The 14774-nt window shown below is 40.3% G+C and overlaps 1 protein-coding gene across 2 annotated transcripts in view; it reads right to left on the minus strand.

Annotated features, from left to right (window-relative positions):
- Positions 1-1141: 1141 nt before the first annotated feature.
- Positions 1142-14774, minus strand: part of LOC124133853 (glutamine--tRNA ligase-like) — a 97759-nt gene continuing 84126 nt past the window's right edge. For both annotated transcript variants that reach the window (XM_048397004.1, XM_048397005.1), the window contains exon 23: positions 1142-2412. In XM_048397004.1, the coding sequence (XP_048252961.1) occupies positions 2362-2412 (51 nt within the window). In that variant the 3' untranslated portion in view covers positions 1142-2361. The remainder of the gene's footprint in view (positions 2413-14774) is intronic.

Consider the following 14774-nt stretch of genomic DNA (forward strand, 5'->3'; position numbering starts at 1 on the left):
ATATCGGTTACCCAATGAATGTAATGAATGTAATAACCTAGTTAAAACTCAATAGCTCAAAAAGTTATCTGAAGCTCTGGATTTGTGAATGCTTGTCTGATACTCAAGTTATAATGTTTGTGGTCTCACTGCACATACACCTCCGTAACTCCGAAGGTGGGTGAGTGAGTGAGTTGGATTTAACGCCGCTTATTCCAGTCATATCACGGCGTGTCAGCTTAATGTGGGAGGAAAGCCCGAAGTGATGCAGGTCTCAGACGTTTACCGCTTCGGTGAAACCCACGAGCACGGGTATGGTGCTGACAAACCTAGAAACATAATCGAGGCGAACCGGGATTCGAACCCACAATCATAGGTTTCTGGCGTGCCTAAGGGACGCAACTCTGCACAGCGAATCGCGGCGCCTTAGACAACTGGGCCGCCCGAAGGTGGGAGAGTGAGCATTACTCATCACCATTTCACCAGCAGTATCAAATGTCCACGTGGTTACTAACATGTCATGCTTCCATGATATTGCACTGATTACAGCGTTTATTCACACCGAACATGTTGACTCAGTAGCGATTGGGAAGGTGGGATGATACACACGTTTAATTGAGCAAAGAAATTCTGAAAAAATTCTACCTATTCATAACAGGAAGAAGACTTGCCCCGAAGATTAAAATTAGATTGAAATGTCAGTTTTGATATTTCAACAACTTGTTATAACCAGCGGAGTCTGACATAAATATTAAACAGATAGGATGCTAAATTACAGCATCCCCTTCCACCCAGTGATGTAGCGTCTACAACTAGATGTAATAAGTGTCGTCTGCTTCCAACTGAGACTGCGTCTGCTCCGACTGGTGTTAATACAAACTGTCTCAGACTGCACTGTCATTACAGAGTATACATCCACTAGGAGTGTCAAGTCATAATCATACAAGTGGCTGCGATTACTGATGAAATATATGTTTAACTTAGACAGATGAAATATTTGTTTCCTGTTCAATTAAAGATACAAAGATGTAAATCCGATACATCGGGTAAGTTAGAACATACATGGGGCCGCCGGGATTTTGGATTGATATCAGAATATTATTGTGTAATGTTTAGGAGATAAATTATTTTTTTCAACAGGAACTGGTGTTCAAATGTTTCAGCTTGTTTTAATAAATAAAAGTTAGCAACTGTATTCCTTAGACACTTGTCTGCAATAAAATGGGCACATAATGTTTTTCCTTACAATGGAAGGCATACATCATTATTTTTCAGTAAAAGGGGGGCTTCTTTTTCAAAAATTTACATTTAATGCATTATGACAAATACCCATTGATAGTTATTCTTAATTTCAAACACTGTTTACTTAACATCAGCAAAGGAAACCTTGATTTTGTTAAGAACGAAGCCATTTAAGTATCGGATTCACTTGTACAAACATATATTTGTTGAATTTTGAAATACTTCATGATATTTTATGTATACGATGTATATACTCAACAAGAACATTAGCAACCTTTGGATTTTGTTTTGACACCGGCAATTTTGGGGGAGTTGCCTGCATTAGACTCGAACAGTTTTGCAGAGAGATTCTATTTGAATTCAAAAATGCATAGCAATTGATTTACATGAGACTTTTGCATAGAGGAAATTGTCCAGTGTTCTTGAAAATATCCTAATTGTACATATGGAAGTATAAACGTAAAAACTTGGTACACATTTTTTAAACACAGCACAGCAGTTTTATGCTAAGTGTGCACACTGTTTAGTACAATTATAAGAATTAACATATTGTCTTATTTTTTCAGTTTATGGACAAAAATGCTAAAGGAAATATTTGCTAGGTCAGCCAATGAAATGCCCCGGAGTCATTTACAATTTCTTTTAATCCGATCACCAAGTTAACAATAACCAAAATGTGCCCAAAGAACGATTAATTTCATGACTTACCCAAATATTGTCTTTTGTGTATTCAGTTATAAAATGTCTGAAAAAATATTCTTTACATGTGTTGGATGAGCATAGACAAATAATCTGAATGTAATAATTTACAAGAAGAAAGATGTCACATAAAATGATTTACAAATTATCATGATGGACTCACACTGTAAATACTAATACTATACCAGGGCGTTAATAACACATTAAATATACATGTTAACAGCCGGCTATAGCTGATGCATCAAATCGTAGGTTGTTCAACCTAAATTTGGCGTCTGCCTCAGACAAAAGTGTCGTCTGCTTCTGTGTAATAACTAGCATCTGCTGTGGCAGTAAGTGCCGGCTGCTGTGCTGGCCCTGACAATTGTTGAGTGGACAGAGGAGATGACCTGTCTGTGACAGAAGATGACCTGGTCAGGGCGGTTTGCCATTTGTGACTGTCTAGTTCTTGCCTGGGTCTTCCTTCAATGTCACGGTGCGGTTGAACACCATCTGTAAAGAGAAGTTAACATGTAACTTGGCGATTGGTACAATTCTTCTACTTCAATATACGGATGTATCAAGGTGCATTCAGTGAGTGAGTGGGTGAGTGGGTGGGTGGGTGGGTGGGTGAGTGAGTGAGTGAGTGAGTGAGTGAGTGAGTGAGTGAGTGAGTGCATTCAGTGAGTGAGTGGGTGAGTGAGTGAGTGAGTGAGTGAGTGAGTGAGTGAGTGAGTGAGTGAGTGAGTGAGTGAGTGTACAAAACGATCCCAGGATGATCTGGTATTCAAGTTCTTTTGTAGGTTCCCTACCACAGGGGTGGGTTTCAGACGAAGCGATCTACAGGCCAGCAGGGCCATCTAATGAGAACCCGAACTATGAACTCAATATGGACAAAGAAAACACAGCCCATGCAAGTCTATGATATGTGGCAAGTCTAGATTACTTCAGTATCATCTGAAAATGAAGAGAGTCTCTGGGCTCATTATTATTATATGTTTATAACTATAATTTAACAACTGTTTTACAACTGTAAAATATGTTAATTTCAGAGCCTCGATGTTAATGTAGGTTATCTGTTGAAAGCCAGCAACTATTTGTAATATCTTCGAGACAGGACAATGTCTGAAATGTGCTCTCGTGACATCACACCAACACCATCATAAAACACCACATTAATGTATATTTTCAACAAAATGACCATCAAATATTACTGGCAGTGTCCAAAATAGGTGCTTGCGCTCTATCCTGGTACGTGTCTGGTACCAAACATGGCTAATGTATTCCTTTCTGGCCGACTGCCTGAAAATGCAACTGCTGCACTAACACTGACAATTTTGAATCAGACATTGATATGTTATTGAAACTGAAATAGGAAAGAAACCAACCGTGGGGATTCTGGGTAAGAATATAGGTCCTCAGCAATTTATATTTGTCATAAAAGGCAACTAAATGGATCAGATGGTCAAGCTCATATACTTGACTGATTGCATGTCCTCATATCACAATTGCATGAATTTATGCTCATGACATCAATCACTGGATTGTTTGGCACAGACTGGATTATTTACAGACCGCTGTCATTTAGCTGGAATATTGAGTGTGGCTTTAAACAACAAACACACAAACAAAAATCAAATCCCACATCCCATCTTCAAGGAAACTAAAGGAGTTAACCGCCATTAAAAATCTGGATGCCTGCTTTGAAAAGGTGCTGGGTGCAAGCCTGGGCCCCGTTCCACAAAACGATCTTAGCGCTAAGATGATCGTAACTCCCATACTTTAACATAGGCTTACGACAGTCATAGCACTAAGATAGCTTTGTGGAACAGGGCCCAGATCCCCACCATTGCTTCACCAATAGACCATGGGCCGTCACGAATACTCACTACAACTAATGGACATGATTTGCCACAAGTCCTAAAAGTCCAGATTTCTCAGGGGAACCCTTATCACTGGCAAAGGTTATAGCCAAGGGAAATTGGCCCCCACTGGCCCCTTATCAAGCCCTTCTGATACATATCAACCTGTTGAGCGACTTCCCATGGACACGAGGTGTTATCGCATTCATCAGAGCCTGTATTATTCATCGGGGCCTGATATACTGGAAGGCTATTGGTAGGATGACCGTCTGATAAAGCCTTGTCTCATTCGTAGGACGAGAAGAGGAAATATTGAGACAAAACAGGCACTACACTATAATTAATTGTGAAGGCTTTTATTTGGAGATCAAAGAATACTAATACCAATTTGCTAGGATTATCTGACATTTTCCCATTGGATTTGATTGAATACTGTTTTCTCATTCGATTGTTTGATGTATAGAGGGCTGTATGTAGTCAAGGCTTGGTTAAAAAAAATTCCATTGCCCTTGACAAAAGTGGGACAAGCTGATTCATCACTGGTACTGGAATATCATAGACTTATTCTTGTGTATTGCATTCCAATTCACACAGATAAACAAGTTGATTGAAAATAAGCAAATAAATGAAAATAATTTATTCCAACAAGACAAATACCCATTGATATATGCTTGTTTTATGATATTATTTGTTCTTGTGTATATCAGGAAAGTTGGTATATCTCTTTTACAGGAGTGAAAGGATATAACTTGTTTCAGCAATTCAATCTGGTGAGTGAGTGTGTGAGTGAGTGAGTGAGTGAGTGAGTGAGTGAGTGAGTGAGTGAGTGAGTGAGACAGAGAGAGTAGATTTAATGTTTCACCGGTATTCTCAGGAATATATCAACAGGGGAAAATGGTTTCAAACTTTCTTTCTGCTTTAGCATAACCAAGTTAGGAATCAAACTCAGGTCTTCAGCCAACGCTCGACCCACTCAACTACCACGCTGCCTGAATAACAAACAGCCCTTGCACAAAACCCTGAAGCATGTATGCACAAGTCAATACAGGCAAGGATGCAAATCTCTCCATCATATGAAATCCAGTTCTCTCCTTCATATCACAGTAGGAGATTTATGAAGATAATTCAGTCTCTCAAATCACATGAACAGGGCCAGACAAATGTCTCATAAACACAGTTGAAAAACTAGATGATCGAGAACTTACTTCATCCAAATTCACATTCAGGGATAATTCAATCAAAAATTTTCTCGCATCCTTTTAACAGATATCAACAATAAAATGTACTCACTAATTCAATATTACAGATTACGATCATAGAAATCTGGTCTGTCCAGAGCTTATTGCTCCTGATCTATCATTAATGAAGACCAAACCTTTCGGAAATTTGCAGAAAATGACAAACTGATTGGCGCCATCCAATTTTTTCAACTGGGTACAAATAAGGAAAGCGACATTGATAAAAGAGGGGTCCCCGGTACTGACCCATTGCCTGTGATATTAGCAACAGGGATAGAAACAGAGGTTTTCCATTATAGGATTTCTCCTAACCCTGATGCTACAGAGTCTGGTTAATATCAAACACGGAAATAAACATGTCTCTTTGCTATAATAAATGGGAAACACAATTACATTGGATTTTCTGCTGTGCCTTAAAAAGATTAGACGTACACCCAAAGTATGAGCTTGTGGCAAAAATGGCTCGTTTTGAAAATTTGGAGTTTTTCCTTCGTTTCAATTTCATTTTCCAAAAAAATCAATACTGAAATTGAATTAAATATCACGTTCATGGGGACTTCACAAATGACACCTAATCATCATCCCGCCACATGAAAGTCATATAACATAAAATTTCAATTTTTCAAATTCAATTAAAAATATATTAGTTCATACCATTAATTTTTAACCAGTCACAACTAAATTTCCCACAGCTTGAAAAAGAAAAATTTGATTTTAAACACAAGAAAAAAAAGTCATTTATAAAAATTGTATGACGTTATGTCAAATTTAACACGATGTCCAAAAAATGGTGTGAGAAGAAAGAGAAGAAAACCTACGAGGGACAAAAAAGAAGCTCGAGCAATTCTTGACAGGAGGCCCCCAAGTACAAGAACTCCCTCAAGTAGAGTCATTTCCCGAAACTACATATTCCTTGCCTTGATATGCCAAGATATACATTCACACAGTCCCCGGGTCTGTTTCGATCTGTTTTCACAAGCCGCAGTTTAAAAGCTTCCCCTCGTGGGGCCACAACCCAGGATAGAAAGGGAAATTCCTAACTCTCCTCAATACCATGTTTTAACCCTAAACTGCCAAGCCCTTGATTAGCTCAATATGTTATTTATTGAAAACGTGTTGCGATGTAGGCCTAGCCTGCACAGATTGTATGATAAATATTCATTATTCTTTCAGTATTGTGCGCTGCGATTTCCGAGCCCAAATTAAATTCCCAAGTGGAATAGCTAAGACAGCAGGTCTGACGCCTGTATTGGGTTCATTCCGTTAGTTTGTCTTTTTCGGTGAGTACACATCCAGAATTAATTGTCTAATCATTGTTAACGTCGGTAATCATATTTGCATGAATGCAGCAGTATTCTAATGTTTCGAACTGTGTTGTGCTTGTATTCAAATGTCTCCATATCTGCACAGAATAATTAACAGCGGGGGCAGTATTTGTTGACATTATGATTTTGTGTGAGTGGGCAAAACGCATATACGTGTCAGCCATCTTGTCTGGTGTTGTGTAATCAATCAACATTAGGACATTATATCTGAGCCGAAGTGTTATCATGATCAGTTGTTAGCATAATAAATGAATTATTAGATTTCATGAAAAATGTTGACTTTATTGAAAACACAATCCCATCAAACAATGCAAGGCCCACACACCTCACAACCACACAGCCCCGTGGAGATCCGGGGTAGAATAGGTCTTCAGCAACCCATGCTTGCTGTAAAAGGTGACTCTGCTTGTCGTAAGAGGTGACTAACGGGATCGGGTGGTCAGGCTTGCTGACTTGATTGATGCATGTCATCGTATCCCAATTGCGTGGATTGATGCTCATGATGTAAATCACTGGATCGTCTGGTCCAGACTCGATTATTTACAGAACACTGTCAAATAGCTGGAATATTGCTGAGTGCGGCGTTAAACCACAAAGAAACAAACATTACCAACCCCCCCCCAACACACACATTGGCCACCTCCTCCCTTCATGTACCATCAGATAAAGAAAATCACTCTCCCTCTCCAGTACCATCAGAAAAAGAAAATCACTCTGTGTTTCTTTCTCTAACAATCATTCTTGCTTCTTGTGAATCACTATCTTTGTCAATTGATGTTTTGATTGTTCTTGAGTCCCGACCAGACAATCCAGTGATTGATATCATGGGCATCAATCCACGCAATTGGGATAAATATTCAAATGTAAGGCACTCCCTATTTAATTCTCTTTCCTTAAAAAATAATTTTGAAAACTTTAACATAACAGATATATTGAGTCTACTTTTTTCAAATAATGAACCAGGTAACATAGAATAATCTGCTTTCATGTATACAACTTCAAATGAATCTGAAGTACTTGTTATAGATAACCCTAGGTCATAATGTAATATTTTGTATTAATACTTTGTGTTGTTATCCTGACTTCTAATGTATCTGTTTTTGTAGTTTATAGAATATTGTCACTGTTTTTACATGGAACATTTGCACAATACACTCTTTCTTGTATCTATTTACTATTTTTTGCATCCTGCCTTATGGAATATTGGTAAGGAAAATCAGAAAAAATACAACTAAATTTGTCTGGCCTCTTTGAACTTGTACATAAAATACAATCAATACAAAGAGCATGACACATTCAATGACTAAAAAGTCTTAACCCCCCCCCCCCCAATAGAATTCTGAACTTTTTATGACACTCGGAAGTTCAAAGGGCATATCCTAAAGGTCACAGACTTGAAACCCAAATTGCCATCCACAAGATGGACAGAGCCATATTTTTATTGTGTAATTGAACAAGGAAAAATAATTGAATTTATCCTCCCTCCTTGATATAAATCTGCTACTTTTCACATGGCCGCAATCAAAGTCAAAGAATTCAATCTCCAAGGATAGCAGCGGACTGATTCAATTGCAAGAGATATATTTTAGTGCCGAACAAATTAAAAACATCCCGATAATGCTTCTGTCTCCTAAACCAACCTTGAGAAGCCAAAATGGATCTTGCGGACTATGATAACAGTTTTTTCTCTAACAGATCAAAAACATTCCTCTGACTAACAATTTTTTCAATCAAAACACCACAAGCAAAACCAAATTTTTCAATCAGGTCCCCGACCTTTTCAATGGAACTTTGCAGAGAGTCGTCAAAATGAATCTGCGAGAAGCTGGTGCACGGCTTGATGCTATCACCAAATACCCCTCCTTAAATCACCCTCAGCTGTCCGTTCTAGACAAATTGTAAACCCCTGCCCAAATAGGATCTGGTTTTATTGTTGCCCTCCGTAAGTAATTGGTGGTTTGGAGATATTGTGTTGTCTTTGGAAATGTCGTAAATATTCCATTAATACCAACAATGCCTGTTGGTAGCAGCACCATGATTGGCACCGGCAGATGACAGAGAGAAGTCCAAACTGTGGAACTTGATACCTGATATAACAATCCTTGTGTAGCCATGGGCTGGCTCCAGTAGCAGGAGGGGGCATGGTTAGAAGCCTGTGTATCACAAACACATGTGGTGCTAAGACTTGGGACAGTTTATGTACTTGTGTAGGAGACAAAATAGTTCCAAGATTGGTCCAAAATCAGATCTTAGTGCTCAGCTTGTCATGAATGGGTGTGGATTTATGCCGCTTTCAGCAATATTCCAGCAATATCACGGCAGGGGTCACCAGAAATGGGCTTCACACATTGTACCCTGTGGGGAATTGAGCCCGGGTCTTCCGCGTGACGAGTGAGTGAGTGAGTAAGTGAGTGAGTATGGTTTTACGCCGCTTTTAGCAATATTCCTGCAATATCAGGCGGGGGACACCAGAAATGGGCTTCACACATTGTACCCTGTGGGGAATTGAGCCCGGGTCTTCCGCGTGACGAGTGAGTGAGTGAGTGAGTATGGTTTTACACCGCTTTTAGCAATATTCCAGCAATATCACGGCGGGGGACACCAGAAATGGGTTTCACATATTGTACCCTGTGGGGAATTGAGCCTGGGTCTTCCCCATGACGAGCGAACACTTTAACCACTAGGCTCCCCGGCCCCCCCCCCCTCAGCTTACCATGAACCTATGCAAGTGTATGGGTAAAACACTAAAGGGCTAGAGTCTTATATGGGAGAAGAAGAAGAAGAATGCTATGATTATATTTCTAGAGAGGAGGTGCAGATTTTCTTTGCCTGAACATTTTGTGAGTGAAATTGGAGATAACTTTTGCAAAAAGCTCTGGGGGATTTAAAAGTATTTTTAGAGATGTAGTGTGCATAGCCAAGGTGGGTGATGAATATAGTTCCTGTCTCAGGTCTTCAGGTCTTTGTACAGAGGGCATTGTAACAGGAAGTGTTCCTCATCTTCTGTTTCATCAGTATCACGGAAGGTACATAATCTTTCTTCTGTGGAGTGTTAAAGTATCTTCCTCTCTCAATTTGAAGGTCGTGAGCACTGAGTCTTAGCCTCGTAACTGCTTTGTGGTGTTCTAATGTGTGGTTACTTTCAGATATAGTTTAATTCCGAATTTGTCTCCTATTTTCCCAAGGTGTCTGAGCTTATGTGGTTTAGTGGATGGGGCTTGATCAGTTTCACTGAGGTATATGGACGTGAACTTGATATGATAGGCACGAGCAAACAGTTGGTTAGTATAGCATTTCGTCGCATCAGATATCTGGTAGCTATTCACAACTAAGTTAGACCTTAGCGCTGAGAACAGTTCTGCATGAACATCATGACTGGAATATCTCCATTTAATGTAATTACTGGCCCGCAAACCAATTCTAGATGTAATTCTTAATAATCAAGTCTAGCTAGAGCAATGTCATGAAACAAAGATGTATATACGTCTTTGCATGAAACAAGCACAAGGAAAAGTAATTTGGATTTATTTATTTCAAATAGAGAAATTTAATGTGTAATAGAAGATTAATTTCAACAATGAAAGTTTGTGAAGTTATTGAGGTTGTGGTCACCAGTTCCTCTAATAGTTTCTTGTTGCGTGTTGTTCACCATGGATTATTAATCACAAGGCTGAAATAACATTACAGCTTAGATTTCAAAGATCACTTATTCATGTCACATCTATAATAATGAATACAGTGGACGTGTGTATAGGAGAGAGAAAGAGAAGAGAGAGCGAGTGAGTGAGTATGGTTTTATGCCACTTTTAGCAATATTCCAGCTATATCTCGGTGGGGGACACCGGAAATGGGCTTCTGATTTCTCGCGTGCGCGCTAGAGACCACTGTGCCTTCATTCTGCAACCACGGCAATGCTTGTGCCTCCCTTCTGCCTCCTTTGAGCAACCAACCTCCTCGGCGACCTTTGTGCGACTGTTTTGAACATGTTCAAAAGAGAGAGAGAGACACAGAGAGAGGGAGAGAGAGAGGGAGGGGGGGAGAGGGAGAGAGAGACACAGAGAGAGAGAGAGAGAGAGAGAGAGAGAGAGAGAGAGAGAGAGACAGAGAGCGAGAGAGACAGAGAGCGAGAGAGAGAGAGAGGAGGCAGAGAGAGAGAGAGGCAGAGAGAGGCAGAACGATAGAGGCACAGAGAGAGGTAGAGAGAGGCACAGAGAGAGGTAGAGAGAGGGGCAGAGAGAGGGAGAGAGAGACACACAGAGAGAGAAAGAGAGAGAGAGACAGAGAGCGAGAGAGAGAGGAGGCAGAGAGAGAGAGGCAGAGAGAGGCAGAACGATAGAGGCAGAACGATAGAGGCAGAGGCACAGAGAGAGGTAGAGAGAGGGGCAGAGAGAGAGAGAGGCAGAGAGAGAGAGGCAGAGAGAGAGAGAGGCAGAGAGAGAGAGAGGCAGAGAGAGAGAGAGGCACAGAGAGAGAGAGGCAATAGAGGGAGGCAGGGATAGCAATCCTCCTGGGCCTCACACATTGTACCCATGTGGAGAATTGAACCCGGGTCTTCGGTGTGACAAGCGATCACTTTAACCACTAGGCTACACCACCACCCCTAGAGAGAGAAAGAGGGAGGGAGGGAAGGAGGGAATGTGAGGGAGTGCTGACATCAGTGTCAATATCCACAGTGGAACAAAAAACATTTTCTTAAACAAAAAAAACTCAGCAGTTCATAACCGGGGCAACAATCTCACAGTATTATCCAGATCACACACTATTACAACCTGATCCCCATGCTATCAGGTCCTACCACACACATGAAGCAGCGAAGTTGTATTCTGGAATCCCTGCAAGTTCCCGGTACAGAACCAGAGACCACTCTACAATGTGCGTTAATATGACTGTCATAACTTCCCACCACCCTGTTCTTTCTCAATGTGTGTGGCGGACACCGCTTCCATTATCTAATTGTAAAACACTGGGTACAGCCTATTTTCTTAAACCAGAGCACAAGTGCAAAATCATTGAAGGCAGGTTATCACAGCTGAATGGTTAAGTGGTGTTGTGATATGTTTACAAACGTCAGTCATGAATACTTCACCCTGGACAGGTACAGAAGTTCCAAGCCCAAAATTTATTGTCATGTTCGGTTCATTGCACATTGAGGAAATATTGGCACTTATCGCATTATGACCCCCCAATAAACAGTGTAATTTAGTGCTAGATTTAGACAAACATTTAGTCCCAGTACAGATTATGTTATTTAAAGATATAAATCTACAAAATAAAAGAACAAATCCAAATGGAACCCAGAAGAATTTCCTTTAATTTCCTTGAGTTCAGGCAATCTAGACTTGCCATATCCTCTTAGGAGTTGGATTCAAATTTTTATTTATTCATTAACGTAGTGCTAAGTTAAGTGTTTCTCACTGGGTATGGTCAGTCCCTGAACCACACTATTTAACCTTCCGCCTAGACTATATAAACATCTAGTCTCTGAAATGAACATATCGTACAGAAAAAAACAGTTGTTCAGTTATCTTAATAAAAATATAATAAAAGGGAGCCCAGTGACTCTCTTCATCCTGATACTGCAGTAATCTAGACTTGCCAAACATTATAGACTTGCACGGGCTGTATTTGATATATATTTGTATCAGGGTCTGTAAGACAGACTACCTTCCGCCCAGCCCCTGCTGTTATGCTAATGCCCTAAATGAAGCAAGTCTACCGGTAGATTCTCCACAGGTTCAGGATTTCCGATCTCACGGGGCCCCCTTCTAAATGTTGTTGCTTGATTTGATCAAAATCATCTATTTTCAGAGACGAAGCGTTAGTTTTGGTCACGTCTTGTCGGCATTTGTTAACATGAGTTGCTCAAACAGCCACAGCAGTCGCTGGCTGTGTATGATGGCGTCTCTGTTCTTGGCAATTCTGTCATAATTAAAGGCAAGACGCTGCTCATTCAAGCTGTGAAAATGTCTGGCACAGTTACACCAAACTTGGTGATTACTTATTACACCTAAAATCATGATAACTTTTGTAACAACACTTGGAACGATCTTCAGAAGTTGACCTGACCTATCACATATTGTTATTATTGTTTGTTGTTGTTCAACGCTCCACTCAGCAATATTCCAGCAATACGACGGCAGTCTGTAAATAATCTAGTCTGGACCAGACAATCCAGTGATTAATATCATGAGTATCAATCTGTGCAATTGGGATACGATGACAAGCATCAACCAAGTCAGCGAGCCTGACAACCCGATCCCGTTAGTCGCCTCTTACGACAAGCATGGGTTGCTGAAGACCTATTCTACCCTAGATCTTCACAAGTTCCTAGCTCATGTCTAAAGAGTCTAAAGAGTATGCTTTTATTCTGTTTTTCATATTTGTGTGTGTTTGTTGTTAAACAACGCACTCAGCAATTTTCCAGCTATATGACAGTGGTCTGTAAATAATCGAGTCTGGACCAGACAATCAAGAGACTGATTTCATGCACATTTTCCACAGATTTGTGACTGCGAAATCTGTAATCTTTTAAATGACTAACCCTACTAGTCATATCGTGAAATGATTAGTAGTGTAAGTGAAATGAAATGACTACTTCCTCTAGGGCTGGAACGGGTAACTCGGGTACCCGGGTCGGGTGGGTACTGAGTAGGACCCGGATACCCACAGGACTACCCGGTCCCGTGGTTAGTCACGTGATATAATATTTAATGACAAAAATTATCTAGAACTCTATGGTTACACTACAAGTCACTAATGTTTGCATTTCTTTCTGACTATACACCCATTCCATCTGATTTTTCATATGGTTGAATAAAGAAATAACTTAATTCAATTTCAGTGTATGAATGACCAGATTGTTTAATACGTGTATCTAAATACGTTTTGCCAGGGCTATGCTAAAAATGTTCCAAATCGGAAATTTTGAGACATCTCCTGAGACCTACAGTGGGTACCTGGGTAGGGTCGGGTAATAGAGGTGTGGGTACCCGGGTAATAAATTTGGACTCGTCCCAGCCCTAACTTCCTCTATACACATAAACAGTTAAAAATTCTACAGGTCTTCCACACACCTTTAAAGGGCAAGTTCACACGGAAATGAACCTAATTTTCTTGTACTTTTTCCACAATAAAAGTGTTAACCTAGAAGTGTCATAGACAAAAAAATAAAAATATCACAATTAATTAACATATGTTTTGCATTAAAACGATTTATATTTTTCACATTTACCAAGTGTTCTATTTCCATAACAAAAACACCATGGATTATGCCCCTTGCAATATGACGTCATTGGTGCCAATTGATAAACATTATGATGTCATCATGCTTTGTTAGAGCCGCTTCACGTGGTGTAGGTACAGGTGTGTGATTCTAGCGTCTCAGATGCCAGCCAGCATAGTGTTATGCTGAGTCACCACTGCGCCGGAGTGTGTCGTGGCCATGTTGTTTTACCGAAAACTTGTACTTGATATCTTTTGCGTTCAGAATAGACAGGGACCCAGTTGAATTGGCACCAATTACGTCATAATCTAAGGGGGATAACTCAGGCCTGTTTAGCTCGAAAAACGAAGGCCTCATAACGGCATATCATTTTCACACTATTGTGAGCTTCCTACTTTCACTGTGTAAAAAATGAGTGTATATTTTCAAACACAGATACTAACTTATTCTAAAATTGCGTTTTGTTTTGAAAAAGAAAGAAAGTGGTTTTTGCGTGTACACTTCCCCTTTAAGATCCGGGGAACTTAATGAATCTGGTGGAGAGGTGCCAGTATCTATTTCTGTATGTTTGCCACAACGTCCTACATTCCTGGATAGTTCAACAAAGGCTTATTTTCAGCCCACTGAAAAAAGGTGCCAACTGTCACTTCCGTCAAGGGTCTTTATTTGCAGGTCAGTTGTCTCCCCTTCATTACACCTTGACAATGCAGCAGATAGACAGACATGCACCAGACTGTGACCACGGACGGCTTACGAGGTGGTTCTCATTTCCTCAAGTCTCACGACATGTTTCTCCACTAATGCCAGCCAGAGTTGGCTGCATCACGAATACTTTGGATTGTCATAATCGGAAGCATCTTATCTGTGCATCGTTTGTTTCCCGTCTGGTGGCAGCAATATTTGGCTTGTGCAGCACTCTTCATTTTCTCTGCTACATTTCAGTTGTCCTACTTATTTCACCAAAGGACCACAAATTATGTTAGTTTTTTGGTTTTGTTTATTTGTTGTTTCATGCCGCACTCAGCAATATTCCCGCTATCTGATGACGGTCTGTAAGTAATCATGTCTGCACCAGACAATCCAGTGATTGACATCATGAGCATTGATCCATGTATTTGGGATACGATGACATGCATCAACCAAGTCAGCGAGCCTGACCACCCCATCCCGTTAGTCGCCTCTTACGACAAGCATAGTCGCCTTTTACGGCAAGCATGGGTTGGTGAAG

The sequence above is a fragment of the Haliotis rufescens genome, unplaced genomic scaffold (assembly GCF_023055435.1).
Source record: "Haliotis rufescens isolate VD_foot unplaced genomic scaffold, xgHalRufe1.0.p SCAF_16, whole genome shotgun sequence".
Taxonomy (NCBI): domain Eukaryota; kingdom Metazoa; phylum Mollusca; class Gastropoda; order Lepetellida; family Haliotidae; genus Haliotis; species Haliotis rufescens.